Source organism: Pan paniscus, chromosome 6 (assembly GCF_029289425.2).
Source record: "Pan paniscus chromosome 6, NHGRI_mPanPan1-v2.0_pri, whole genome shotgun sequence".
NCBI classification, from domain to species: domain Eukaryota; kingdom Metazoa; phylum Chordata; class Mammalia; order Primates; family Hominidae; genus Pan; species Pan paniscus.
In genome coordinates this window covers 158,086,014-158,113,346 of record NC_073255.2, presented here as the reverse complement: position 1 = coordinate 158,113,346, position 27,333 = coordinate 158,086,014, and the positions used below count along the sequence as shown (strand labels likewise).

At 36.8% G+C, this 27,333-nt stretch overlaps 1 protein-coding gene across 1 annotated transcript in view; it reads right to left on the bottom strand.

Annotated features, from left to right (window-relative positions):
- Positions 1–27,333, bottom strand: part of CPED1 (cadherin like and PC-esterase domain containing 1) — a 312,803-nt gene that overhangs the window by 58,005 nt on the left and 227,465 nt on the right. The window contains exon 17 of the mRNA XM_055115335.2: positions 4,790–4,907. Within this exon, the coding sequence (XP_054971310.1) occupies positions 4,790–4,907 (118 nt within the window). The remainder of the gene's footprint in view (positions 1–4,789; positions 4,908–27,333) is intronic.

The window sequence follows — 27,333 nt, the reverse complement described above, 5'->3', positions numbered from 1 at the left end:
AAATCAGTATTTTTTAATGCTTCTTTGGTGATTCCAATATGCTGCCAAGGATAAAACTCACTGTTTAAATTAGACAAATTACTTAATCTTTTCATGATTAAATTTACTTCTCCACAAGGAAAATATGTATAACACCTGCCATAGTGCCTGATTACCTAATAGTCAACATATATATTTTATGTATTTTCCCACCTCTACTCTCAGTGAGCCACAATTGTTCCAAATAGAGAAAGAGTCATGGAGGTCAGAGTTTTCTGGAAGGGTCCATGAAGCAGATAATATGTGAACAGGCCTTTAGGGACAGATAAGATTTGAAGACCTAGAAGGAGTGGTACTTTAGGTACAGTGAAGAGATGGGCCTGACAGGAGTGAGCCTGAAGAACTGACTGCATATCTTGGAGAAAACGAGGGTCTGCTATGTGAAAGATGTTTCTAAAGTTTCTGGTTGTAGAGAATGGCCGTAATGCTAAAAGAAACAACAGAAAATTTAGGAGAGATGCTGGTTTTTGAATGGCAAAATAAAGATTATCTTCCTCAAAAGTGCTTATTTTTCCATCCAATTCTGTTTTATAATTTCTTTTTCATTCAGAATATATCTTGCTTTCTAATTCTAATTCTGTTCTGGCAAGCATGGTTTGTCATTAATAACCAACCTCCTCCACATCTTTGATATAGACACAGCCTAAAGTTTAATCTTTGTTGATGTATTTCTCAAGCAAACCTCCTTAGATAAATGGTAGTCTTTCCTTCACAGAGGTTCACATTGAGTGGCTGTGTAGCATCACGTTGGATGGAGTCAGAAGAGGCCTTAGAGTGTGTCCTTTCTCCCTCCCCTCCCCGTCACTTTTTTTTTTTTTTTTTTTTTTTTTAACAGAAGAGGCAATCTGAGGCCCAAAGAGTTAAATAACAGAAGTGGGATCATGCTGTTAATGACAGGGCAGGCCCAGAACTGAGGCCTCTGAGTCTTCAATTTCCCTATCCTTTTATCATATTAGGCTAGGTCACCACAAAATAATCAGCGGAAAATGAAATACAGCCCCACATCCTCTTTGGTAGCACTTACAGGAAAACTCACAAACTGATTGTTATAATGAATTTATTTTAAAAAGCTGAATTTACTTAGCGAGCTCCTGTGTTGACAGAGACTATGTTTAAGCAAAGATTGTTAATTTTCTTTCTAATAGGATAATGATATGTTGAGGGCATAAATGTGTTTCTGCTAATGGGATTCTATTTAATAATCTTTCGAAGGGCTGTTTTCATCAGATCTCAGAATCTCAGAGCATATGCATCCTACCCTTACTCCAGACACTGTACCCCTCAACCTTGCTGACAGCTAATTTTGTACAAACTGAGGCCCACTTTGGCCACTTGCTGCCAAGGATGAAGAAACAAGTGGCTAATTGCGTGCACAAAGATTCAAATGTGGGTGCAATTAGTTTGTGGACATGAAATCGCATGCACATAAAAAGGAAGCCTGATTGGGTCTCTGAAAACTTGGCCCCAGTGGTTCATACTACTCTATATTTATACAGCCATAACTCTGCATTTTTGCATTGGTTAACAATTCCTTTTATTTATTGTGAGTTAAATACTGCTTGAAATAGGCATCTGTATAACATCTGCAAAACTGGTGCTCTTGACATTTTAAATAATACCAGCTCTTTACTAAAATTGTCCAAAAAAGTACCATAAATTCTATGTTATATATTTGAACACTGAATGAATCAAAGCTGTGATTTCTGAAGTAAAGTGTGACATATGTTTTAGGAAACAACATTCTGAGGAATGAAATTGTCTTTTAGGAGAAGTCATTTGACTTATAATTATAGCTCTATATTTAATGCAAGTTAGATTTCAGCCATTTCAGTGAATCAGATTGAATGATACAACGGAGGAAAAAAGTTCAACTCTGATTTAGGGTTGAGGTGAGATAGGAAATCATGTAAATGTTGGCACTAATTCCTGACTCTGTAATGTTATATAATACAAAGCATTTTTTTAAGAAGACAAAAACATCTATATTTTCAATATTAGTGTTAAAGTATAAGTTGTCATAATTCCTTGCTAAAATAAGGTAGGATAAATTTTTAAAAATTGTTTACATATCATAAAATGCAATCTGAAATATTTTCCTTAAAGTTAATTCTCATTCAATGACCACTGTAGAAATTTTTATTTTTCCTAATTAGAATTTTTTCTTTCTTAAGCAACAGATTTAATTCTAGGTTGTATCTTACAGTTAAACTATTTCCTAAAAAATAGAAATCAATTTAAGAATTAAAAAAATACAGTCATTCAAAAGTTTAATGGCTGATGTTATTGAAAATGGTATATTGAGATCAATACATAGGCAAAGTGAAAAAAAAAAGATCCAGTTTTGCCAAATAGCTGTAATGTGCTTTTAAAATAAGATGTTCAAACCAGTCTATCTTTGGCCATTATAACTAAATCCAGAGCTCCTAAATCAACTTTCTCCCAATTTTGTCCACTATAACAACTTCTTTCACTAGGAGGGAATCCTGCTACTAAGGAAGGAAATCATCTCTAGCAGCAAGTGATACATTCTTGCAGACTGCTATCCTGACCTCACTTGTTAAGTTTTTGAGTCTTTGGGCCTTTTGGAGCTTGAGGATGGAGCAGTTGGTTGTCGTGATTGTGCCCTGGCTGCTCATAGTCTTCTGTGGATGGGAGGGAGGTTGGATCTTGGTTTTAGTTCAGCAATCATTTTAAAATCTTATATTAGACATTGGAAGATGGATAAGGGACAATCTCTTCTCTAGAGAAGCCTATAATCTAGGTAAGCCATCAGTAAAAACATATTGCTCGTGCACCCTTGATGTATTAATGAGTACACTGTAATATATATATATATAATACATATTCCTATATTTATATATTTTATCAATTATAAAACATAAAAAGAAAAATGATCAGGTAAAATATAAATGCATAATCTTTACTGGCTTCACCCTATGAATGGCCCTGTGCCACTTCCTCCTCTTCGTAAGGAACATCATTTCATTTTGGAGACTAAGTGAGAAACATGTAAATACTTAACATAATATGGTAAGAGCTGTTGTAGAGATGTGCCCAGGATGCACTGGGAAGAAGCTAAGCTGGGAATCTGGTGGTGAAAAAAGGCTTCCCGGAGAGGACTTCCAGCATCAGAAGCAGGGCAAAGATGGGAAGAGGACTTGTAGGTACAGGGAACAGTGTGGACCAAAACCTGAAGTTCTAAAGGGGCACCGTCAACATAAAGAGAGGCAAAGAGGCTGGGAGGAGGCTGGAAATATAGAAATGGGCCAGATTATGGAGGCTTCAAATTTTCAGGCTAAGGAGCGTGCACTTGATTTGTGAGTCAATTTGGGGCCTTCTCTAAGGAGGCCTAGCTCCTTAAGTACCAGAAGGCCACTGTTCTATGGCGGCCTCACCCACAATGTCCAGGCACAAAGCCCAACATAAGTTAGCGTACATTTAGCAAACAGAACAAGCTGCCACTTCTTGAAGAATCCCAGTAATGTACCTTGAACTTTTTGTTGAAGAACTTTTGTCTTTGTCCAGTAGGAGGAATACAACTGTTTTATGATTTCTCATAAATTGTCATCTGATAAAAAATATTTAACTGGACATATCAGTGTGTCCTTTGTATGGAAGAATATATATCTCATTTAGCAGAGAATCACAAATCACACCACCTGACACACCATAATGGGTAAATCCCTCTCTATTCCCTGACTGTAATTTATTATTTAGAACACATGTTCAAGAATGGTGACATGCCCACGTTTGTTAACTGTGCACGCCAAATTGCAATTTGTCCTGCCCATTTGGGAAACTCATTTCCCATTCAAGCTGTGGTGTGAAGTTCATGGCAAGGGTAGAAAAGCTCCTGAGTGTTTTTTCAGACTTTTTAGAGGAAGGGAGACTTGGGGTCAGGAGGACAGAGCAGTAACCAGGAAACTTGGAGAAGATGCTCTCTGTTCCTCTAACGGCTTTGAAGGCATTTTTAGTCCCAACTTTGGCTTGACCCCAACATCTCCACTGAAAGAAGATTGCTGGGGAAGGAGAGAAATAGGGAATGTTGAGAGTGGCACCAAAGATGTATCTCATTCCAGTTCTGCTCAGTGCTTAGGCAGGATTTAACACAGTAATTAAATTTGATGTCACAATTTTCTTGCCTCTATAAATGACCGATACATGAGGGATACTAGTGATCATGCCCCCTAACTTTTTTTTAGTGAAAAGAAATAATTTAAAACTGAACTTGCATACTTTGCAGTTCTTTGGTTCACACCAGATATTTATTTTCTAACTACTATGTACAAATTATGGTGCCAAATGAATTAGTATAATGCAAACTAGTCAGGCTCTCTGCCCTCATGAAGCTGACATCCTGGGAAAACTGACATTAAACAATTAATTCAATACTTGGTCATTTAAATAATTGTGGTAACTGCTATGGAAGAAAATTACTGAGTGCTATCAACTATATAATAAAGAAACAAATCAGAGGCTCAAGGAAGGCTCTCTGGCAAGTGTAACATGGGTAACATATCTGCAGATGAATATGGATTAACTGGGCAAAAAGGGGAGAAGAAAATAATTGATTAATCAAAGTATTTCAAATATTAAAACAATGCACTTACATTAATTATAGCTTTATAGTTCATAGTCAATAAAAAGTAATGCCCTTGTTTTTTTATAAAAGGATAGTTTAAATAAGCATACACTTATCTATACCAAATTATTCTTTTTTTAGAGAAGTGATATCCAATGTGATAGTCACCTTTCATGTCCCCAGATGGACATCTTTTTAGTTCAGACTGTAAAATGGCTTCAATGTAGTCAGAAGAAATAGGCTGTAACCCACAGGTTTCCTCTGGATGAATCAACAAACCACAATCCTGCATTAAAATAATAGATATTAGTTGTTGTATTAATTAACTTGACCCATAATAATAAAATCTAAAAAATAAGACTTTATGTGGCAAATAACCTTTATGGATAAAAGGGAGCAAATATTCCTTATCTTTCCCCTGCTAGCTTATCAATAGTTGTTTGTGCTAGAAGTAGATAACAATTTAATCTTTATTTTGACATTGATATTCATGTCATTGTTCTGCCAATTAAAAAATGAATGCAAGTTTTACTTTAAAAATATATGTGTCAACTCATTAAAAACAAAACAAACTATAATAGAGGACAATACAGCAAGTGGAAAAGACGGTTAATGTGAGAAGGGAAATGGGAACTATTTGGAGAGAATTTAATTTAACAGATGAATTTCATTTTAACAAACTTTTATTAAGAATTCATGATACACCAGAGTGGAATCAGATGCATGTATTTTATTCAAAGCACATTCTTATATTTACAACAGTGGGTAACATTTCACTGCACTGAATATCATTATAGAGGCATGTGCTATACTAAGCAATGTTTTCAATAGTCTGACAGATGTAGAACAGAACGATAGTGTATTGCGTCTCTGAAACTTCTCTCCTTCTCCTTCCTCTGCCCCATCCACTGAGCTGCACCCGCAGGCTGGACCAGTCTCATTTTCTCTTAGCTTATTCTGCAAAGCTGTTGGCCCTGTACCTGTCCTATGTCCTTCTATCCTACTTCATGTGGTTCCACTGCCACTCTTCTCACTGGGTTCTCTCAGTCTATCACAATTTAGGGCGTGTTAAAAGCCTATCGTCTAGATTGGGATTGCTTTCCCCCTAATTTTGCATGGAGACATCTTATATTTTAGGTCTCAGCAAGGTCTTCCTGAAAGTCTAGCACAATTACGTCTCCCTACTTTTATTCATGTCAGCACCCCCTTTGTTTCCTTTATGCTCTTCACCGTTTGATAACTGTTTGTTAGTTTGTTTATTATTTGTCTGGGTCTTTTCTACTATACTGAATGTGCCATGGGAACAAATAATTATTCCACTCACATATGGAACCAGTACTTATCATACAACAAACAGTAAACATTTATTGAATGCATAAAAAGTTAGACTTTATTGTGTCCCTCATTATATGAGAAATTCTCAACAATGGAGAGAAACAGTGGATTTGACCTCTTCTTTGCTGTGTAACTCTGGTTCTAATCAGCAATTTATGGTTACATTCTCTCATATTCTCAACTCTCCTAACCTCAGATTCCCAGGGTCCAGAATATTAAGGAACAGGAGGAATGGTGGGGGTGAGTGAATTTAAAATATTGATTCAGTGTACATATTTTCATTTCTTAATTTATGACTAAGCATGGAGTTTAAGATACTGACTAAAATTAGAAAAATGATTTGTATTAAAATGCTTATTATAATAAAGCAATAAAAAACCACAAAGTTTATTATAATGTGGGGAGATGTAGTCTAAATAAACATCTATAAATGATACTTGTTAGTATACCCGTGTATGTGTGTGATATCTATCCAACCATTTATTTTTAGTGGAGACTGGATCTTTTATAAGGCCAGAAAAAAGTGTCATGATTCATTTTGCAAAAATATTTTTATATCAAATGTTAGAGGGAGCAATGAGAAGCAGTTACCATTATACATTGCTGATGGGAGTGCAAGTTAGTTCAGTTGCTTTGGAGAGCAGTTTATACCAAAATAAAAAGTGCAGAGGCTCTACAACCCTGGAGCCTTCTGGGTCTACTCTAGAAAAACGTAAGGGGTATGTATAAGGATAAATCTAAATGGACTAAGTAACATGGAGATATTTTCAAGACATATGGGTAAGAAAATATCCAAAAGTTATAGAACAATTCATGCTATCTGAAATACACACATGTACGTGTGTGTTCACTCAATCAACAATGTACTAAATATTGATTTTGTGGGAACAGGTATGTCTCTGTTAAGAGAATAAAAGGAAATCTGGATGACGGTAGTTACCTGTAGAATGTGATCCTGGACTGGCAGTGGATGTCAAGGAGGCTTTAGCTCTATCTAGAATGCTTTACTTTTTATTTAGGGAGAATGTTATTTTTCTAGTACTTGTGAAACTCAATCTTAGTTTGAAATATTATAAACAACTTTCACCACCTCAGCTGGAGACTTGGCTGTTCCTTCATTCTAGGAGGTACCATGTTGGACGTTACTTTTAAATGCAAAGTATTTATCTGTTTATAGTTCTATATGCTATAAAGTCATCTAAACTTGGGTACTTCAGACTGAGATGTTGTGTTCAATTTATTAATAAAAATATATTTTAGCATATATATACCCATGCAAATAATGTTTCAACATTTTTTAAAGTTTGGATTTAGATTAAACTTTTCCTGAAAATTCTTGTTTGTTTTGAGATTTCTGTGATGTGTGTGTGTGTGTGTGTGTGTGTGTGTGTGTGTGTGTGATCATGTGCCACTACTCATCCAAAGGGCATTAGAAACAGAGTCTAGATCACAGATAACCAAAGTCCTAACCGATTTCTTTGTTGAAGCGCTACATGTAATTGGCAAGTATCTATCATTCAGAAAGACATATTGCTACTTGTGTGCTGAGGGCTTGTCCTGGGCAAGTGACCACTCCTGCTACCTAGAACCTCATGTTTTTGTGTTTGAATTGTTATCAAATATGGTGCTGTCTCTCCCTTCATATGGAGGTTCCCACTGGGTACCTGTTCTGTGACAGTTGGTCAGTCAGCCCTCTTGGTTCTAACTAAACAGTGACGCCAGTAAGTTTTAAGGTAAGACTAGAATAATAGCAATATCTCAAAGGACAGACCAAAGCAGAGAGTAAGAGGACAGTAGATTTTGAGGTAAATGAAATTTCGAACCATACCCTTTTTTCTATAGTTTAGGCCAAAGAATATCCTATGGCATTCTGTGCTTCCTATTGAATTTCCCCTTAGTAGTTAATCTTTGTTTGCAGTTTACATATCCTAAGCCTTTCCATTAAAGTGTTCACTATCTTAGAGAGCCAGGGCAGCTCACTGGAGTGAAAGCTAATCAGCTTCTGAGCTGTGGCCAAACAATGTTACCCTGAAAGTTGAATGAGCCAAAGCATATGGCCAAATGCAGACCCAAGTCCAGAGACTGGTTGACAGAGCTGAGGGAGTTAAGAGAAGAAAAGGTGGTTATCAGTACAGCAGGGTAGGCTTTGTGTACATTTTATGGAATAAGACAATGGTGAGATACATAGGAAAGAGCACCACTGTGCCGGGAGTTTCACTTGTGAATTTTAGTTCCAGCGGTGTCATGAACCGGCTGTGTGACACTAAGTCACTTGATCTAGATTTCTCATTACAAAATGGTGAAGGCTGGAGAGAGGAGAAGGCAAAGAATTGCATTAGGTGAGCTCAAGTCCTGAGTTGACTGCCTTAGGTACCTACGCCATATCCATTCTCCTTTCTTCCTTTTAGCAGAAAAACCCGTATTTTGTTGGAGTAATGTGCCCAGCATTAAAAAAATTGATTTCCCAGTCTCTCATAGCTAAAAGGAGTCAGGAGACATAGTTCTAGTCAAAGAAATGTAAGTGAACACCAGCTAGGGAGGTCTGGAAAAGTTTTTCTGGAAAAGTTTTACTTTCCTGATGCCACTTTTTCTTGATCACTCTGTTTCCTCTTTCTGCTTAGAATATGAATGTAAGCCTGAGAATGAGCAGCCATCTTGTGGCCATGAAGCAACCATAGGCAGAAAAAACAGAATGAGCCTAGGGTATTGGTGATGCTGTGGAGCTACCTCTACACTTTTTACTATGAAAAACAAACTCCTGCTTGGTCAAGCCACTATAGAAACGTAAGATGCAGCCAAATTTCTCTATTCCTCAAAGGGTCTCTGAAACTTATAATTTAAATGCCACATGAATCTTTTTGAGTATTTCTTTAGACCTTAAAAGTGATTAATCACAGTAATAACATTTTAAAAAAGGAAAATTCTCATTAGTGTCTCTCATTTCTTTCTTCACTGGGATGATCAGCAATTTGGTCAGGTTTAGGCATATTGAATACATCAGTTACTAAAAAGAATAAACAACAGTATTGTTGTTGTTGTTGTTGTTTTGAGACAGAGCCTTCCTCTGTCGCTCAGGCTGGAGTACACTGGTACCATCATGGCTCACTGCAGCTTCGAACTCCCAGGCTCAAGCAGTCCTCCCATCTCAGTTTCCCAAGTAGCTGGGACTATAGGCATATGCTACTGTGCCCAGCTAACAGCTCTTTTTTGGTCTTAAGTGTCATCTCTTGGAGCCACAGATCTATAGACACAGAAAATGTAGTATTTAGCAGAGTTCTGTAAACCAGCATTAGCTCCAGAAATCTTCACACTTAGAGTGAATCATTTTGTTGGAGACTTCAAAAGGAAGCTCCAAACTCCAGAGTAGATTGTCATAGTTCTCAATTGAGTGCAACAATATATTTAATATGAATTTTCTTGTTCATACGTGTGCAGAGTAAATATGCTTAGTACACAATTCAAAAAATTTACTTAACTTTTCATGAGGTGCTAGAGTAACTAACCGGAATCATTATGATGTTCTTGGTTTTTCCTCCTGCCTGATCACAGTTTCTCATTATCTATTCCTCTGGACACCCACTTCATTCCTTACAGAATTATTTGTCCACAAAAGAATGAGTAATATTTCTCATTTTAAATGTGATATTGCTATATTTTTAAAGCAATACTGAATTGGACTATTTGAGCTGATCTGTGTCTTTAAATCTTACCTACTTCTATTGACCCCATGGAATTATTTCTCTGAGATGAAAGAATTCTTCCCTTCTCTGTCTAAACAATTTTAAATGCCCACCTAAAATTTAAAATATGCAATTACTCCCTCCACATAGCTCCTTCCAAAGAGACCCAATTCCTCCCCTTTCCCTGGGCTACTGCCATTTCCAGTAAGTTAGTAATGATCTCTCAAAACGTGATGATTCTGGCATGGCCAAATCCCTCTGGGAAGGCAGGGAGTTCCCTTCCAGACTAGGGCTGTTCCTTTCCCCACAAGAACTGACATTCCTGGGGAGAAAAATTCACTCTTAGCCCACCTGAAGTAAGATATATTTGAGATCTTATGATGTATTTTCCCCAATGTTCTGATGAACTGCTGATCAAAGGCATCTGCTGGTTCTCTTGAGCCCGAACACTTACTAAGCCTAAGGCCATGTGACTGGACACTAGCAGATCCCACCACATCTCATATCTTTAGCACCCTCATGCATGGACCAAAATGCAAGGCCTGCTATTCATCTCTCCTCTAATCCAATTTCACTGATCTGCTACTCCCATCCATGGTAAGCAAACCCTTCTAAAATCTCAAAGGCTTCACGCAATGTTCCCTCCATCTCCTCACCTTCCCCAAAACCCATCCCGGCACAGGGAAAACAGGTGAGGGGGAATGGAAAGAAAACTTGCCCTGCGACTTTGTGGGAAAAGACAACTTGCCCTCTTTCTCTGTAGCCATCTCCAGGGAAGGCTGCCTGCATAGTCAGGAAGTTTACTTCTTCTTGTCTTCCAACTGCCTCTTTCAAACCATTATTCCATTGTGTTACCCTCTGCTGTGGCTCATTTCACCTGGCTCCTCCTTGTGGCAATCTTCTATCAACATCTTAATTATGCTTCCACGTACCAATGGGACACCTTAGCCATTGTCATTCTCTCCATTTCACAATTTGCTATCAAAGGTCTGTATGGATTCATTCTATTTCATTCAACAATATTTTTGTACAAATGCTAGAATATTTTATTCAAGCCAGGGATGCTCCATCTGTAATTTTAAATTCTAATTCCTTTTCTCAAAATAAAATATACTTTTCTTCTACCTTATTCCTGCCTCTTCTGCAGTCATGCAGAACTTCCATTCCCATGATTTCTAACTCTTTCAATTTGTGTCTATACTGTTCATTTCTATACCTCGACAATCCACATCTTCCTTTTTTTATTTTACTAATGGTACACAGCAACTCTCCAATCCTGGAACAATCCAATCTATCTCCATCCAACGTTCTACATACCTGTCAGTGACACTGGCAAAAATCACACAAATGTAAAGATAAATGCCAGACACATTTCCTGATGGTCTCTCAGTACTGCCTGGAAATCTTGGTTCTATTATCCTAGTTGGAACATTTCCCCACTCTTCACAAAGGCTACTTCAAACCTTCATCATTCTCCTTAAGCTCCCTCATTTCTACATCTCTGTTGGTCTCATTAGATGACCTTGTCTTCTACTTCATAAAAAATTAGAACCCATTAGACAGTAATTTGCTCAAATTCGTGCTATCTGACAATAAGACAACCATGCCCAGATATCTCTTCTTATGTTGTAGTAAAGTAAATCTTCTTCCATCTGTGAAGGTTTGCTTCTTTCACTTGTATTTTTCATCTCATTCTCTTCTACTTCTGGAAATGCTCACCTTTTGCTTTTGTTAACACTCCTTATTACGAAATACCAACTCAAAGAAGATTCTTTCTGTTACCCAGCCCTTAAGGTCTGACCTTTTCTATAGTCATGCCCTTAGTGCTCTTACTTTGCATTCTGGGAGATATCATTCATCTTCATGGCATAACCACAGCTTGAATGATCACGACTCCCAAACTGGATCCCTGTCTAGGCCACTCTCAGGGCTTCCAGACACGTAGTCATCTGTTTCCTGGACATCTCCCTTGGATGTCTCAGACGTACCTCAATTTCAATATAACTATGACAGATATCATAGGTTGAGTCAAAACCCACTCTGATCTTACTTTTCCTTGTTTTGCTCTCCTAAAGAGAACACTAATAACATGTCTCCCCTGTTTTTCTTACAGCCAAGAGTGGCCACTGACACATTTCTGGTCAGTGAAATGTAAGTATAAACTTGCAGAGAATTGCAGAGAAAGCCTGTTTTTCTGGTACAGAGGCTGTTCCTTTCTCCTCTCTTGTTTCTTCTTCTCTGCTTGTGAAACAGGAAATTGATAGCTGGAAGAACAACAACTATCTTAAATTATGGAAGAAAGGCCAAAAACTTTGTGGAGACTTTAGTGCTGACATCCTTGATCTTCTGAAACCATTTTGATCTGTGCTGACATTCTTGATCTTCTGAAACCATTTTGATATGTGCTGATGTTCTTGATCTGCTGCAAATGTCTAATTCTGGACTTTTTATTGGATAAGAAGAAAATATCTCTTATTTATTTAAGCTACTATTAGTCAGGTTTGCTGTTACTCACCAAACAGCTGAAATTGAACTTTAAAAATCATTCCAAAATCTGTTCCATCCCCAATAACCTCAATACTGTTGAGCTTGGAAGATTCGGTGCCCAAGCCAGACATTTCAGTTTTCCAAGTTTCCCTTCTCTTCATTGCCCCTAGCAGCCAATCAATCACCAAATATTCATATCAACTTTCTCTTCTTGATTTCTTTTTTTCTTGATTTCAATGGATACTATTTTGATCTGTGTCTTCATGTTCTTTTATCATGGGAATTGCCTTGACCTCTTAATGGGTCTCCTCTGCTACAGTTCTATGGACCACCAATATGTCTATTTTCCATGTTGTTGCTAACGTCATCTTCCTGAAATGCAAAAGTTTTAAACTCCCTTTGTTGCTTGAAATAATTCAAGAGATTTCATTGCATTCAGGGTAAAGTTTGGCTGCGGTGCTCCTCTTTGGCTAATCTCCATCCAGTCTTCACCCCATACTCTGCTTGACTTGAATAACTTCTACTTTGTCCAGTGCTGCTTTCTCTGATGTTTCCATAAGGTTAACTGAAAGCATTTCATTCTCAAGGTCTGTTTTGAAGCACTCACATTTCTTTTTTTAGGACGTGAACTAAAAAAACAAACATTTTAGAATAAGAGAAAAATTAAATTGCATTGAAAGATGAACTTAGTATAAGATGCACAAATATTGTGTTAGGGAATTTTAGCTTCCATCATTAGAAAATGTTTCATCAGCTCCTGCTACAAACAAATAAAATTTCAAATTTTCAAATTTTCTTATAAATTAATTATGGTCAACTGAGAAGTTTCCTGGGTGCCATATATAAGTACTGTAAAGTGAAAATCATGCAATATTTGGATTTTGAGATTTCTAATGGTTTCCTATTACAAGGACCTTCATTTCATTTCTACTACGAAAATCAATCTATGAGACTCATAATTTCGATTTTGAAACTTTTTTCTCCTTTTGGCAAGAAGACTGATTTCTTAGACATATGCTGAGAAGCAAGATAACACATCCTGAGTTGTTTGTGATTCATGCTGAAGATGTTTATCATGGAAAATATATCATATAGAGCATAACTTTAGGAGATATTCAAATATGGCCATTTATGCTATTTAGGCTATAAGCATTTGTCTCTTTATTTTTTTATTCTTTTAAAAATATCATATTCACAAATTGGGAAGGAGACATTAACAAATCTATTTTAAAAATTTGTACAGATTTATGAGGTACATGTGAAATTTTCTTACATGGGTATATAATGCTTAGTGGCCAAGTAAGGGTATTTAAGTTGTCCATCATCTGAGTATAATACATTTTTGTTAGCTGTAGTCACCCTACTCTGATATCAAACATTGAATTGATTCCTTCTGTCTTACTGTATGTTTGTACCCTTTAACCCACTTGTCTTCATCCTCCCTCCTTACCCCCACTCATTCTTTCCAGACTCTGTTATCTATCTTTTCCCTCTCTACCACCATGTGATCAATGTTTTAGCTCCCACATGTAAGTGAGAACATGTAATATTTGTCTTTTTGTGCCTGGTTTATTTGTCTTAAGATAATAACCTCCAGTTCCATCGATGTTGCTACAAATAATGTAATTTCATTTTTTATGGCCAAGTAATGGTCCATGTTCCACATTTTCTTTATCCATTCATCCACTGATAGGCACTTATGCTGATTTCATATCTTTGCTATTGTGAATAGTGCTGCAACATATGAGTGCAGGTATCCCTTTGATAAACGGATGTTTTTTCTTCTGGTTAGATACCCAGTAGTGGAATTGCTGGATTGGATGGTAATTCTATTTTGGATTTTTTTTGTGTGAGAAATCTCCACATCATTGTCCATAGTAGCAGTACTAGTTTATATTCCCACCAAGAGTGTATAAGAGTTCTCTTTTCTTCACATCCTTGCCAACATCTATTTTTTTTTGTCTTTTTAATAATAGTCATTCTGACTGGAGTTAGATAATATCTCACTGTGGTTTTCATTTGCATTTCTCTGATGATTAGTGATATCGAGCATTTTTTCATGTACCCATTGGCGATTTGTATGTCTTCTTTTGAGAAATGTCTATTTCTATAAGTTGCCCACTTGTTGATGGAATTATTTGCTTTTTCACTTGTTGTTTGAGTTCCTTGTGTATTCTAGATATTAGTCCCCCATCAGGAGAATAGTTTGCAAATATTTTCTCTCATTCAGCAAGTTATCTCTTGATTTTCTTTTGCTGTGCAGAAGCTTTCTAGTTTAATTAAGTCTTATTAGTCTATTTTTGGTTTAGTTGCCTGTGATTTTGAAGTCTTAATCATAAATTGTTTGCCTAAACCAATGTCCAGGAGACCTTTCCCTAGGTTTTCTTCTAGTATTTTTACAGTTTCTGGGATTACATTTAAGTCTTTAATCCATTTTGAGTTGATTTTTGTGGCAAATCTTAAGTAGTCTGCCAATTATGAATTGTCTGTTCTGCTATAAGTTTATTCCAAAAATATTTTGCAAATCTCAGGATATTAGTTGCTACTTGGAGTTCTAACCTGCCTTCCAACTTACCACAACTAGTATAGATTTGTCAAGCTCCTCAAGGATAAAACTGGAGCATAAGGATAATTGAAATAGATGTATTTTTAAAGCATTTATTACATGCCTGGCATGTAAGTTATTTACACATATTATCTTATTTTTCTCACAACAACTCCTATCTTCATTTTAGGAATAAGAAAATAGAAATGCTAAATTACTGAGAGGTAGGTTTTAAATGGAGGTTCATCTCACTTTAGACCTCTGCCACTTCATCTTAATATATAGCTGACTTTCCCAAAAGCAGAGCAAATCATTTGTTTTATAGTCTAATTTCAATCTTCCTGTGAATTAATCAATACTTTCTCTTTCACCTTTACTCCATCTCCACACCAATCGCAGTTGAAAGTTGGTTCCTTAAAATGGACTTGCATTGCTTTATGTCTTTTCAGGTACAGTCACACCGAGGCTGTTTTTGGTATAAATCCATCCACGATGTAAGCCCAGATCAGAAAGTGTGTTACAATCTTTCTGTTTCTAGCACTTGTCAGAGTCCTCAGCATGTGATAAACATTCAAAACATGGCTTCTGATTGAAGCTATTGTCAGTATATAGGATCAATGGAAGGAGAAGAAATGGATGGATGTAGGTGTGGGGCCCAGCTGCAGAGAAAGGGCCACTGGAATAGAGAAAAAAGGGGAGAACATAAGGGTAAACATGACCTATATGGCCAACACTGGGTTCCTGCTAGCATGGATATTTGGGGCACTGGAATGACCTCCAATATAATTCTGGCGCTAATGTTTTTGAGTCTCTACAGAATAATTGTCTAAATAATTCCCATATGATCTATTTAGCTCTAGAATTTTGTGTTTGTGGTTCTCCCTTTTGAGAAATTTCTAAATGGATTCCTTGTACAGACTGGCATCTTGTTCTGAAGGAATGAATTATTTTCTGTGTTTACATGGTCTTTAAATTTAACAACTCTCCTTGCACTGTAGTCAATCAGCCATAAAATACTGAGTAGCTATTGTCTGATTCACAGTATCAGACATTCAATAAACATTTATAGAATAATTAGCTTATGTTTACATTAGCAATAAATAATTAATGATAATCTATCTAAAATCACCCTTGAGATATCACATTTATCTCAAAATTGAATGTTTTTCAAGAAGAAAAGAGAGCAATTTATGTAAATTAATATTAAGAGAGAGTTTTCTCCTTTATGGAGGGCATTTGAAATATCTGTAAAAATAATTGCATATAAATTGAAACCAGCAATTATACTGCTAAGACTTCGTCCTACAAATCTACTTTACAAAGTACACAAAGATAGATGTACAAGGAAACTGACTGGAGCACTTCATAAAATATTAATAACACAAAACTAAACACATCTCAAGTGTCCATCAATACAAAACTGGTTAAATAACTTATGCTACATCCAGATAATCAAATATTTTGTAATTCTTAGGAAAGATGGATGTGGAGGACATCCATTCCAAGATGGCCGAACAGGAACAGCTCCGGTCTGCAGCTCCCAGCATGATCAACGCAGAAAACGGGTGATTTCTGCATTTCCAACCAAGCCTCGGCTGGTGACACCCAGGCAAACAGGATCTGGAGTGGACTTCTAGCAAACTCCAACAGACCTGCAGCTAAGGGACCTGATTGTTAGAAGAAAAGCTAACGAACAGAAACGAATAGCACCAACATCAACAAAAAGGACATCCACACCGAAACCCCATCTGTAGATTACCAACATCAAAGACCAAAGGTAGATAAAACCATAATGATGGGGAAAAACCAGAGCAGAAAAGCTGAAAATTCTAAAAACCAGAGCACCTCTTCTCCTCCAAAGGATCACAGTTCCTCATCAGCAACGGAACAAAGCTGGATGGAGAATGACTTTAATGAGTTGACAGAAGTAGGCGTCAGAAGGTCGGTAATAACAAACTTCCCTAAGCTAAAGGAGCATGTTCAAACCCATCACAAGGAAGCTAAAAACCTTGAAAAAAGGTTAGATGAATGGCTAACTAGAATAAACAGTGTAGAGAAGACCTTAAATGACCTGATGGAGCTGAAAACCATGGCATGAGAACTTCGTGATGCATACACAAGCTTCAATACCCAATTCGATGAAGTAGAAGAAGGGTATCAGTGATTGAAGATCAAATGAATGAAATGAAGAGAGAAAACAAGGTTAGAGAAAAAAGAGTAAAAAGAAATGAACAAAGCCTCCAAGAAATATGGGACTATGTGAAAAGACCAAATCTACGTTTGATTGGTGTACCTGAAAGTGATGGGGAGAATGGAACCAAATTGGAAAACACTCTTCAGGATATTATCCAGGAGAATTTCCCCAACCTAGCAAGGCAGGCCAACATTCAAATTCAGGAAATACAGAGATCACCAAAAAGATACTCCTCAAGAAGAGCAACCCCAAGACACATAATTGTTAGATTCACCAAGGTTGAAATGAAGGAAAAAATGTTAAGGGCAGCCAGAGAGAAAGGTCAGGTTACCCACAAAGGGAAGGAAGCCCATCAGACTAACAGTGGATCTCTCGGCAGAAACCCTATAAAGCCAGAAGAGAGTGGGGGCCAATATTCAACATTCTTAAAGAAAAGAATTTTCAACCCAGAATTTCATATCCAGTCAAACTGAGCTTCATAAGTGAAGGAGAAATAAAATCCTTTATAGACAAGCAAATGCTGAGAGATTTTGTCACCACCAGGTCTGCCTTACAGGAGCTCCTGAAGGAAGCACTAAACATGGAAAGAAACAACCGGTACCAGCCACTGCAAAAACATGCCAAATTGTAAAGACCATCGATGCTATGAAGAAACTGCATCAATTAACAGGCAAAATAACCAGCTAACATCATAATGACAGGCTCCAATTCACACAAAACAATATTAACCTTAAATGTAAATGGGCTAAATGCCCCAATTAAAAGGCACAAATGGGCAAATTGGATAAAGAGTCAAGACCCATCAGTGTGCTGTATTCAGGAGACCCATCTCACATGCAGAGATACACATAGGCTCAAAATAAAGGGATGGAGGAATATTTACCAAGCAAATAGAAAGCAAAAAAAAAAAAAAAAAAAAAAAGCAGGGGTTGCAATCCTAGTCTCTGATAAAATAGACTTTAAACCAACAAAGATCAAAAGGGACAAACAAGGCCATTACATAATGGTAAAGGAATCAATTCAACAAGAAGAGCTAACTATCCTAAATATATATGCACCCAATACAGGAGTACCCAGATTCATAAAGCAAGTCCTTAGTGACCTACAAAGAGACTTAGACTTCCATACCATTATAATGGGAGACTTTAATACCCCACTGTCAATATTAGACAGATCAATGAAACAGAAGGTTAACAAGGATATCCAGGACTTGAACTCAGCTCTGCACCAAGCAGAACTAACAGACATCTACAGAACTCTCCACCCCAATCAACAGAATATACATTCTTCTCATCACCACATAGCACTTATTCTAAAATTGACCACATAATTGGAAGCAAAGCACTTCTCAGTACATGTAAAACATCAGAAATCACAACAAACTCTCTCTCAGACCACAGTGCAATCAAGTTAGAACTCAGGATTAAGAAACTCACTCAAAACCGCACAACTACATGGAAACTGAACAACCTGCTCCTGAATGACTACTGGGTAAATAACAAAATGAAGGCAGAAATAAAGATGTTCTTTGAAACCAATGAGAACAAAGACACAGTGTTCCAGAATCACTGGGACACATTTAAAGCAGTGTGTAGAGGGAAATTTATAGCACTAAATGCCCAAAAGAGAAATCAGGAAAGATCTAAAATTGACACCCTAATGTCACAATTAAAAGAACTAGAGAAGCAAGAACAAATTCAAAAGCTAGCAGAAGGCAAGAAATAACTAAGATCAGAGCAGAACTAAAAGAAATAGAGACACAAAAATTCCTTCAAAAAAAATCAATGAATCCAGAAGCTGTTTTTTTCAAAAGATCAACAAAATTGACAGACTGCTAGCAAGACTAATAAAAAAGAAAAGAGAGAAGAATCAAATAGACACAATAAAAAATGATAAAGGGGATATCACCACCGATCCCACAGAAACACAGACTACCATCAGAGAATACTATAAACACCTCTACGAAAATAAACTAGAAAATTCAGAAGAAACAGATAAATTCCTGGACATATACAACTCCCATGACTAAACTAGGAAAAAGTAGAATCTCTGAATAGACCAATAACAGGCTCCAAAATTGAGGCAATAATTAATAGCCTACCAACCAAAAAAAGTCCAGGACCTGATGGATTCATAGCCAAATTCTAACAGGGGTAAAAAGAGGAGCTGTGTACCATTCCTTCTGAAACTACTCCAATCAATAGAAAAAGAGAGAATCCTCCCTAACTCATTTTATGAGGCCAGCATCATCCTGATAGCAAAGACTGGCAGAGACACAACAAAAAAAGAATTTTAGACCAATATCCATGATGAACATCAATGTGAAAATCCTCGATAAAATACTGGCAAACCAAATCCAGCAGCATATCAAAAAGTTTATCCATCACAATCAAGTTGGCTTCATCCCTGGGATGCAAGGCTGGTTCAACACACACAAATCAATAAAGGTAATCCATCACATAAACAGAACCAATGACAAAAACACATATGATTATTTCAATAGATGCAGAAAAGGCCTTTGACAAAATTCAACAGCCCTTCATGCTAAAAACTCAAAATAAACTAGGTATTGATGGAACGTATCTCAAAATAATAAGAGCTATTTATCACAAACCCACAGCCAATATCATACTGAATGGACAAAAACTGGAAGCATTCCCTTTGAAAACTGGCACAAGACAAGGATGCCCTCTCTCACCACTCCTATTCAACATAGTGTTGGAAGTTCTGGCCAGGGCAATCAGGCAAGAGAAAGAAATAAAGGGTATTAGTTAGTAAAAGAGGAAGTCAAATTGTCCCTGTTTGCAGATGACATGATTGTATGTTTAGAAAACCCCATTGTCTCAGCCCAAAATCTCCTTAAGCTGATAAGCAACTTCAGCAAAGTCTCGGGATACAAAATCAATGTGCAAAAATCACAAACATTCCTATACACCAATAACAGACAAACAGAGAGCCAAATCATGAGTGAATTCACATTCACAATTGCTACAAAAAGAATAAAATAAGTAGAAATCCAACTTAGGAGGGATGTGAAGGACCTCTTCAAGGAGAACTACAAACCACTGCTCAATGAAATAAAAAGAGGACACAAACAAACGGAAGAACATTTCATGCTCATGGATAAGAAGAATCAATATAGTGAAAATGGCCATACTGCCAAAGGTAATTTATAGATTCAATGCTATCCCCATCAAGCTACCAATGACTTTCTTCACAGAATTGGAAAAAGTACTCTAAAATTCATATGGAACCAAAAAAGAGCCCACAATGCCATGACAATCCTAAGCAAAAAGAACAAAGCTGGAGGCATCACGCTACCTGACTGTAAACTATACTACAAGGCTACAGTAAACAAAACAGCATGGTACTGGTACCAAAACAGAGATATAGACCAGTGGAACAGAACAGAGCCCTCAGAAATAACACCACACATCTACAACCATCTGATTTTTGACAAACCTGACAAAAACAAGAAATGGGAAAAGGATTCCCTATTTAATAAATGGTGCTGGGAAAACTGGCTAGCTACATGTAGAAAGCTGAAACTGGATCCCTTCCTTACAACTTATACAAAAATTAATTCAAGACAGATTAAAGACTTAAATGTTAGACCTAAAACCATAAAATTTCTAGAAGAAAACCTAGGCAATACCATTCAGGACATAGGCATGGTCAAGGACTTCATGACTAAAACACCAAAAGCAATGGCACCAAAAGCCAAAATAGACAAATGGGATCTAATTAAACTAAAGGGCTTCTGCATGGCAAAGAAACTACCATCCAAGTGAACAGGCAATCTACAGAATGGGAGAAAATTTTTGCAATCTACCCATCTGACAAAGGGCTAATATCCAGAATCTACAAAGATCTTAAACAAATTTACAAGAAATAAACCAATCAAAAAGTGGGCAAAAGATATGAACAGACACTTCTCAAAAGACGACATTTATGCAGCCAACACACACATTAAAAAATGCTCATCATCACTGGTTATCAGAGAAATGCAAATCAAAACCACAATGAGATGCCATCTCAGGCCAATTAGAATGGTGAACATTAAAAAGTCAGGAAACAACAGATGCTGGAGAGGATGTGGAGAAATAGGAACACTTTTACACTGTTGGTGGGAGTGTAAATTAGTTCAACCATTGTGGAAGACAGTGTGGGGATTCCTCAAGGATCTAGAACTAGAAATACCATTTGACCTAGCAATCCCATTACTGGGTATATACCCAAAGGATTATAAATCATGCTACTATAAAGACACATGCACATGTATGTTTATTGTGGCACTATTCACAATAGCAAAGACTTGGAACCAACCCAAATGTCCACCAATGATAGACTAGATTAAGAAAATGTGGCACATATACACTGTGGAATACTATGCAGCCATTAAAAAGGTTTAGTTCATGTCCTTTGCAGGGACATGGATGAAGCTGGAAACCGTCATTCTGAGTAAACTATCACAAAGACAGAAAACCAAACACTGCATGTTCTCACTCATAGGTGGGAATTGAACAATGAGAACACTTGGACACAGGGCAGGGAACATCACACACAGGGGCCTGTCGGCTGGGGGACTCGGGGACAGATAGCATTAGGAGAAATACCTAATGTAAATGACGAGTTGATGGGTGCAGCAAACCAACATGGCACATATACCTATGTATCAAACCTGCATGTTGTGTACTTATACCCTAGAACTTAAAGTATAATAAAAAAAGATGGATATAGAGTAAAGATATGGAGATATATATAATAAAAGTTATTAAAAGCAGTAAAGCAAATTGCAGAACATGATGTATACCATGATCTTATTTAAGTAAAATAAAGTGTTAGTATATATACTTGATTGTGAACACGTAAGTTCTGGAATGATACACAAGAAATTCTAAACAGTGGATCTCTTAGAAGATTAAGGATAGAAGGCCAGAGATGGAAAGGCAAAATGCACTTTTACTTTTTATTTTACATGCTTCAATATTTCACCATTAGTATGAATTATGGTTGTATTTTTAAAACTACAATTTAAAAATATTATTTAAGATGTTAAAGCAGAATAATAGAAAAGAAGAGAACTGATAGCTCTTTGAAGTTGTATTTGTTTCCTAGGGCAACTGTGACAAATTACCATAAATTATATGGTTTAGAACAAATCTAAATTTGTTGTCTTTCAGTTCTGGAGGCCAGAAGTCCAAAATGGAGGCATTGGCAGGTTTGATTCCTACTAAGGGCTATGAAGGACAAGCAGCCTGTACAGCCATTTAATACTGTCTTGTTTCGCAGACTTATAGTTTATCCAAGGAAACATAAGAGTGAGTTAAGTAAATGTTCCAGGTAGAGGGATGAGCACCTGGAACATGCTAGAGCTGGGTGAAACCATGACCATTCAAGTTCAGAGTAGACGATGCTCAGAGACTGGGATAGGAAGTGGGTAGAAATTAGTCACATTAATTTGGAATCATGATTTCCATGCTTGGCTCATTCTAATGACACAGAGTTCTTGAATGTGACAACAAATTAAGCTTCTTCAACTTTGTTATGTTTAAAAATTATTACCAGGTAAGTCTCTAAACTCTATTTCCTTTTATAAAACTTATAAAAACTTTTACTAAGTAGCTGGCTATTAAAAGTATAGGACAAAATTAAACATCTTTACTGAGGAGTAGGAAACATTTTGACTTTCACTTACAATTCATTCCAATAAAAATTGGCAGTGAACAAGGTTTACCTAAGTAATCGCCTTACACTGAGTTTTAAGAAAAATATACAGCTACTTAAGTTATTCTATTTTTTGTGCAGAAAATTTTCCTAAAAATATGGCTTTAAAAATTGATAAGCTTCAATGCTGGGTGTTATTATGTTTTAGTGAGAAATTACAAGTACATTTTAGTTTTATTAAAAATAATGGAACTTGAGGTTGGGTAGAAGATAGTACATATGGCTTCCCTTGCTGTTTATGTTTGGAATGGATAATCTTACTTATAACACATTAGAATCCACCTAGTAATGAGCCATCATAGAATGTGACACAGTTGTGTGTTTCTTCCCTAAACATATATCAGCTGAAAAGTGGCTATTCATTATACTGTGAAAGAATTTTAAGTTAGTCTGCAAGGAACTCAGGAAGGAAGGAAATTGAAACAAATTACAAGCAAATGAATTAGTTCTACTCAATTAAATGTATTAATATGACATTAATATTGGAAATATTTCTTTACATTTCTCATGCATTCCAAATCTCTGAGCTAATATAAAGTTTTTTTCTTTTTCAACCTAAATGGCCTTCAAATTAGCCAGGATGGGGCCAATGTGGTCCTGCTTGCTGAAGTCCATTCTGAAAGACACCCTGTATTCTCCATTTAGAAGTGTATGAGTCTCTGGTCTTTGTAGGATTTGGACTGGAAAATCTAGTGAGAGGAAGCCTGTGAAATGCCTAATGCTACCCACTTCCAGTGAGGTAGAAAACCCAAGGAAAGCAGCCTTTGTTGTGGTTTCTTGCACTTTTGGTTTTGGTTCCAGATGGAATCCAGATGGGTAAATATGAATACAAATGAACAAAGAATGAATTTATATGCTTAGATACAACATTCAGTTCTTTTTGACTTGTGAACAAAGAAATATAGTGTTGGATCTGTGTGTTACTACTTTGGGTTCTCTCATACTTTGACCAATCTAGATCAGTTTTGGAAGTGACAAAATAATAGCAACAAGAAAAACTTATTTCATATTCCAAAGGAACAAACCTGTTTTTGTAGGTTGAAGCAGAAATAGTACTGATTGGAAATAGGTAATAGGCTGCAGAGATTTTAAAGGACAACTTTTTTTGTCATTTTTTAGATTATACTTTAAGTTCTGGGATACATGTTTAGAACATGCAGGTTTTTTATGTAGGTATACATGTGCCATGGTGGTTTGCTGCAGCCATCAACCCGTCATCTACATTAGGTATTTCTCCTAATGCTATCCCTCCCCTAGCCCCGTGTCCCCTGACAGTCCCCAGTGTGTGATATTCCCCTCCCTATGCTCATGTGTTCTCAGTGTTCAACTCCCACTTATGAGTAAAACTTTTAATTGATGTATAGTTGCCAACAATGGTGACACCAAACAACAACAGATGTTTGCCACCTGTTAAGCAGTAAGTAGGTTTGCCCAGGAGATATTGATCACTCCTACTCAAAATAATTGCTGTTATAAATACTTCAGCATGGATGGACTGTCCCACATATAAATAGTCTGCTAATAAAGCATATGAGGTTGTAATCCTTAAAGATGTAACTTGTGGGGAATCTTATGCTTGAGTGGCACTACTAAGAGAGTTGAATATTTAATAAAAGATGCAGTCACATTAGTTTTGGGCACCATGTGGACATTTCCTGTCTACAATTATTAGGTGGGTGTAAAAGTAATTGCGATTTTTGCCATTGAAAGTAAGGGCTTTGGGAGTCCAAGACGGACAAATCACCTGAGGTCAGGAGTTTCAGACCAGCCTGGCCAACATGGTAAAACCCTGTCTCTACTAAAAATACAAAAAAAAAAAAAAAAAAAAAATTAGCCAGGCATGGTGGAGGGTGCCTGTAATTCCAGCTACTCAGGAGTCTGAGGCAGGAGAATCATTTGAACCAGGGAGGCAGAGTTTGCAGTGAGTCGAGATTGTGCCACTGCACTCCAGCCTGGGTGACAGAGTGAGACTCTGTCTCAAAAAAAAAAAAAAATTGGCAAAAACCACAATTAATTTTGCACCAACCAAATATTTTGGTAACTGCTACACAAACAAACCTATATGCACACATCTACACATGCACACACACAGATACACACCTCCAGTAACCCTTACACTGTGGGATTTTGAAATTTGAAGGAAACATTTACAAACAAGTTTTACTTTTCTCCAGTCACAGTGGTATATTAAATTCTTCTATACAGGCTTTTGGGTGCTGTGAGGTACAGGCACATGTAATACAGATGAGGCCAGTGCACTAAGAAGAACATATGGGAATGAATCATTGTGTTAACTGTTGAAGACACCAGCCAGACATCATGCCCTATCAAGTCTGTCACAAGCTTTCCAAAGCATTTCATGAATACCCCCAAAACTTTAAGAATAAAAACAGACTAACCAGTGAACTGAAGCATATGCCAGAGTCCATTTAATGCTTTAATATGATTAAATGGCCAACAGATGCCTTTAGGAAATGGTTATAGAAAATACTGGGAAATACAAAACAATGACATCTTCCAAGGATATATCTTGGCTTAGAGAAAAGCCAAACTAGTTAACATAGAATAGCATATTTACATGGAGCTGTCTAGATGCAAATATATATACATATATATGTCCACTACATTTTTTATGGAATCATATTTCCATTGAAATTACAAGCTTGGCTTGTAAAAGCCTTTGACTGCTTGACCCTTAAAACAAATCTGGGTCTTACCCCTGCCCTTGTGGAAAGGAGTAGGCAAAAACTGTGGCCAGGCATAGTGGCTCATGCCTGTAATCTCAGCTACTTGGGAGGCTGAGAAAGGAGGATTGCTTGATCCAAGGAGTTTGAGTCTAAGGTGATCTATGATCATGACACTGCACTGCATTCCAGCTTGGGTGGCAGAGGGAGATCAAAATAAAAATAAAAATAAAAACCACCAAAACTGTGCAACCTCTCAATTAGGGAATATTCTCAAACCACCTCCAGATAATAAGTAAGGAATAACTCTCCAAAAAAATGCAATGTTCGAAAGCGTAACAGCTGAGCAAACCAAAAAGCTCCAAAAAAAAGTGTAACAGTTGAGCAAACCAAAGAACATATTCCATGTTGGAACAGGGAGTCTGTAAGTCCTGCCACCAAATATGATAATTGCTGTGGACAACGGACCACCATATATTTACCATTCCTTTCTTATCTGAATGAGAGTTATCTTTGAGGTTATTCTCCATATAGAGTATGAAGTGGATATGGCACATAATTTGTCTTTTTGGCTATAGGTGATTGGACCATAAGGAAAAACTTGCAGCATCCAGTACATCTCCCAGAAATCTTAAGACTCTGAACTGGGTGGTCTCCTTTGGGGAGAATAGGGGTTCTATATAGAGTTCTATATAGACTCCCACCTCTCTGGGTAGGTGGGAGTCTAAAACCAGAGAGGAAGGTTCTAGCAGAGCCTGCTAATTTCCTCCCAGTATTCTTTCTCCTCTTCTTTCTTTTAACCCAGGAGGTTTAGCTGGACACATGGCAACTCAATTAGAGGACATTTCCATACCTCTCTTGCTGATATGTGTGGCCCTGCAACCAAGTACTGAATAACAGAATGTGAGTAGAAGTGAACTTCTGGTCACATCCTTCAAAATGAGGGTGCTTGCCTTTTACTTCCCTCCTCCTTTTCCTTATGGCTAGGAGATGGCAACAAGGCATGCAGACACTTTGGACCAGAGATGGAAGCCACGCACACAAGACAGCAGAACTGTCTAGCCAGCCCTGGGCCACTCGTTCCTATACTGTTACAAGAGAGAAATACTTTTCTATCTTATTTAAATCACTGTAATGTAGGAATCTTCATTATACCAACTTATCCTATAACCTAACTATCTAGAAAGTTGTAGAGGGTAAGAGTTTAAGAGTGTAGACTGAGGATACATGGCCCAAATCTGAGCCAAGGCTATGCCACTTAGTAGCTGTGTGGTCTTGGGCAAGTTGCTTAGTCTCTTTTTGCCTTAATTTTCTTATCTGTGAAATTGGGAAAATATGAGTATTATTATTACTATTATTAATATTATTATTGCCATTACTGTCATTATTATTTTTGAAGCGAACTTCCCACTTAATACTTGCTTGGCCAAAAGCTTATAATTAAAAAATATGTAAGACATCTTTTTAAAAACTCACTGGTGCCTATGAGTAAATTAAGATAATTTTAAATTTCACAATAATCCTTGAATCTTAATTTTGTGTTAAATTTCATTAAAAGGATTGGTGTCAGGTGGGATTCTCCCATACTAACACTTTTTGTGAAGAGATTTGGACTACTTCAAATTATATGTCATATCAAATCTCAATTAATACATTTATTAAAAACTGTGCTCTAGACCCTTGCTACATCAACAACCAAAGTTTATCTTTGTTAAAAATATATAACTTCAAATCACAGTTACTGTGCAATCCACATATCTGGGATGATATTCCAAGATAAAGTATGCAGTTTCCCTGGCCTTGGAATCTAATTTTCTTACTTTTCTTTACATTTAAATATGTTGTTTTTTAAAATTTATGAAAATAAAATTATATTGCTCATAGACTTTACTTTCCAGTTGCAATAATAAATACTTGCTGAACTGTTTATAGTCTCTCATCTAATCCACTTATGTCTAATGACTGAGTATAGGGCCTGACTTAGAGGTGTTTATTACATGTTTATTGCATTAACAGATAGAAATATGAGTGCAACTGACACATGAAACAGAGCCAAAAGG